Here is a 1919-nt window from a genome sequence, read left to right as displayed (position 1 = left end):
ATAATGATAGTGTTAATGATGACAATAGTAATGATAAAAATCATTATTACTAGCATTATCATTTTAAGAGTAATGATAAAGAGTAAAACTTAAAATAAATAAATAAATAAATAAATAAATAAATAAAAATAAATAAATAAATAAAATTAAATAAAACTAACAAGAGACGTTTAGACACTGAAAGTAAGCCGGAAGGTCCTTTCAAGAAACCAGATAAACTCATTGTCATTCACAGCCAAATGTCTCATCTTTTCCTGTTCAAAGCTTGGGCAAGTTGAATGACGTTTTCTGTGTCATCCCGCGCGGTCCGCAGTAAATAGTCATAAGAGTAGAGGTGACAATCGATATGAGGAAAACGGGTAAAAAAATCTTGCTTGCGAGATATGTTAATAAAGATATTGCATGATAATGATTTCAGGAAGATGAAGAAAAACACGCCTACATACACACTTATTCATACATACATAATATATATAATATATACATATACGCGCACACACACACATATATATATATATATATATATATATATATATATATATATATATATATATATATATATATATATATGCACAGGTACACATATCTATCTATATACATATATATATACACACACCTCTCACCCAAACACTCTATTCCCGCTCCCTCAACCACATCACCATTACCTAACATCCTCTTTCGCTTTTTCACTCCTCACACGACGTAGAATCCGCAACGAAGTAAAAAGCCGAGACGCAGAAGGGACGGTGCGATGGGGGCGCGACCTGCTTCTCCTTCTACGTAGGGAAAGGGAAGAGGACGCGGAGAGTCACAGGGCAGAGATAGGGAGGGACTGGCGTGTGTGCGTAGAAGTATATGGATGCGAGGAAATGTTGATTATATATTTTGTATAGACACTCGTGTGTGCATATACATGTGTGCGTATGTATGTATATATATATATATATATATATATATATATATATATATATATATATATATATATATATATATATATATATATATGTATATATATATATATTATATATTATATATTATATATATATATATATATATATATATATATATATATATATATATATATATATATATATATATATATATATATATATATATATGGTATACATTTATATGTATGTATATATGCACACACATATATGTGTGTGTATGTTGTATGTACATCATTTATTACATACATACGCCATTTTAATCGGTAGTAATAGCAAGAGTATCTTCGTTGATTTTAATAACGATAATGATGATAATATGATATAATATTGCTGTCTTTGCTAATTTCCTGTTCTCTTTATATTATGTCTGCCTTTTAGTTTCCTTTATTGTCTTTGTTACTGCTGCATTAATTATCATTCTTATCATTTATACCATTAACATCACTATCTATTTTCATTACATATTCGGTGTTATGAGGATGAGGATGACAATAATGATGTGGAAAATGTCTCTTTCGATTGTTTATTTTCACCTTCTCATCTCTCTAACTGTCTATTCATATCTCTCTCTATTTCTCTCTCTCTCTCTCTCTCTCTCTCTCTCTCTCTCTCTCTCTCTCTCTCTCTCTCTCTCTCTCTCTCTCTCTCTCTCTCTCTCTCTCTCTCGCTCTCTCTCTTTCTCTCTTGCACACGCACACACACACCCGTCTCTGTCTCTCACACTAATAAACATTTATCGTTTTACTTATTTTCTCAAGTTATATATGCATGTGCTATCTCCATTCAGATTAAGAAGAAGAAACAAAAAACAAAGAATTAGAAAGATTGAAAAAAGACAAAGAAAAGATAAATGAGACTTAACGAAAAAATATATAGAAAAATACAAATATTACAATTAGTTGAGGACGGGAGGGATATGCACCCATGGAGACTCAGTCGCGTGACTGGTGCAAGACACTCTCTAACCAT

The 1919-nt window shown here is 31.0% G+C and overlaps 1 protein-coding gene across 1 annotated transcript in view; it reads right to left on the bottom strand.

The window, feature by feature from the left end:
- The window catches only part of LOC138861994 (germ cell nuclear acidic protein-like), a 4325-nt gene extending 2406 nt beyond the window's left edge, over positions 1-1919 (bottom strand). The window contains exon 1 of the mRNA XM_070122494.1: positions 1835-1919. Within this exon, the coding sequence (XP_069978595.1) occupies positions 1835-1919 (85 nt within the window). The remainder of the gene's footprint in view (positions 1-1834) is intronic.

Source organism: Penaeus vannamei, chromosome 6, assembly GCF_042767895.1.
Source record: "Penaeus vannamei isolate JL-2024 chromosome 6, ASM4276789v1, whole genome shotgun sequence".
Classification (NCBI taxonomy): Eukaryota; Metazoa; Arthropoda; class Malacostraca; order Decapoda; family Penaeidae; genus Penaeus; species Penaeus vannamei.
The sequence above is the reverse complement of the archived record's forward strand: the minus strand, read 5'-3'. Positions and strand labels throughout refer to the sequence as shown.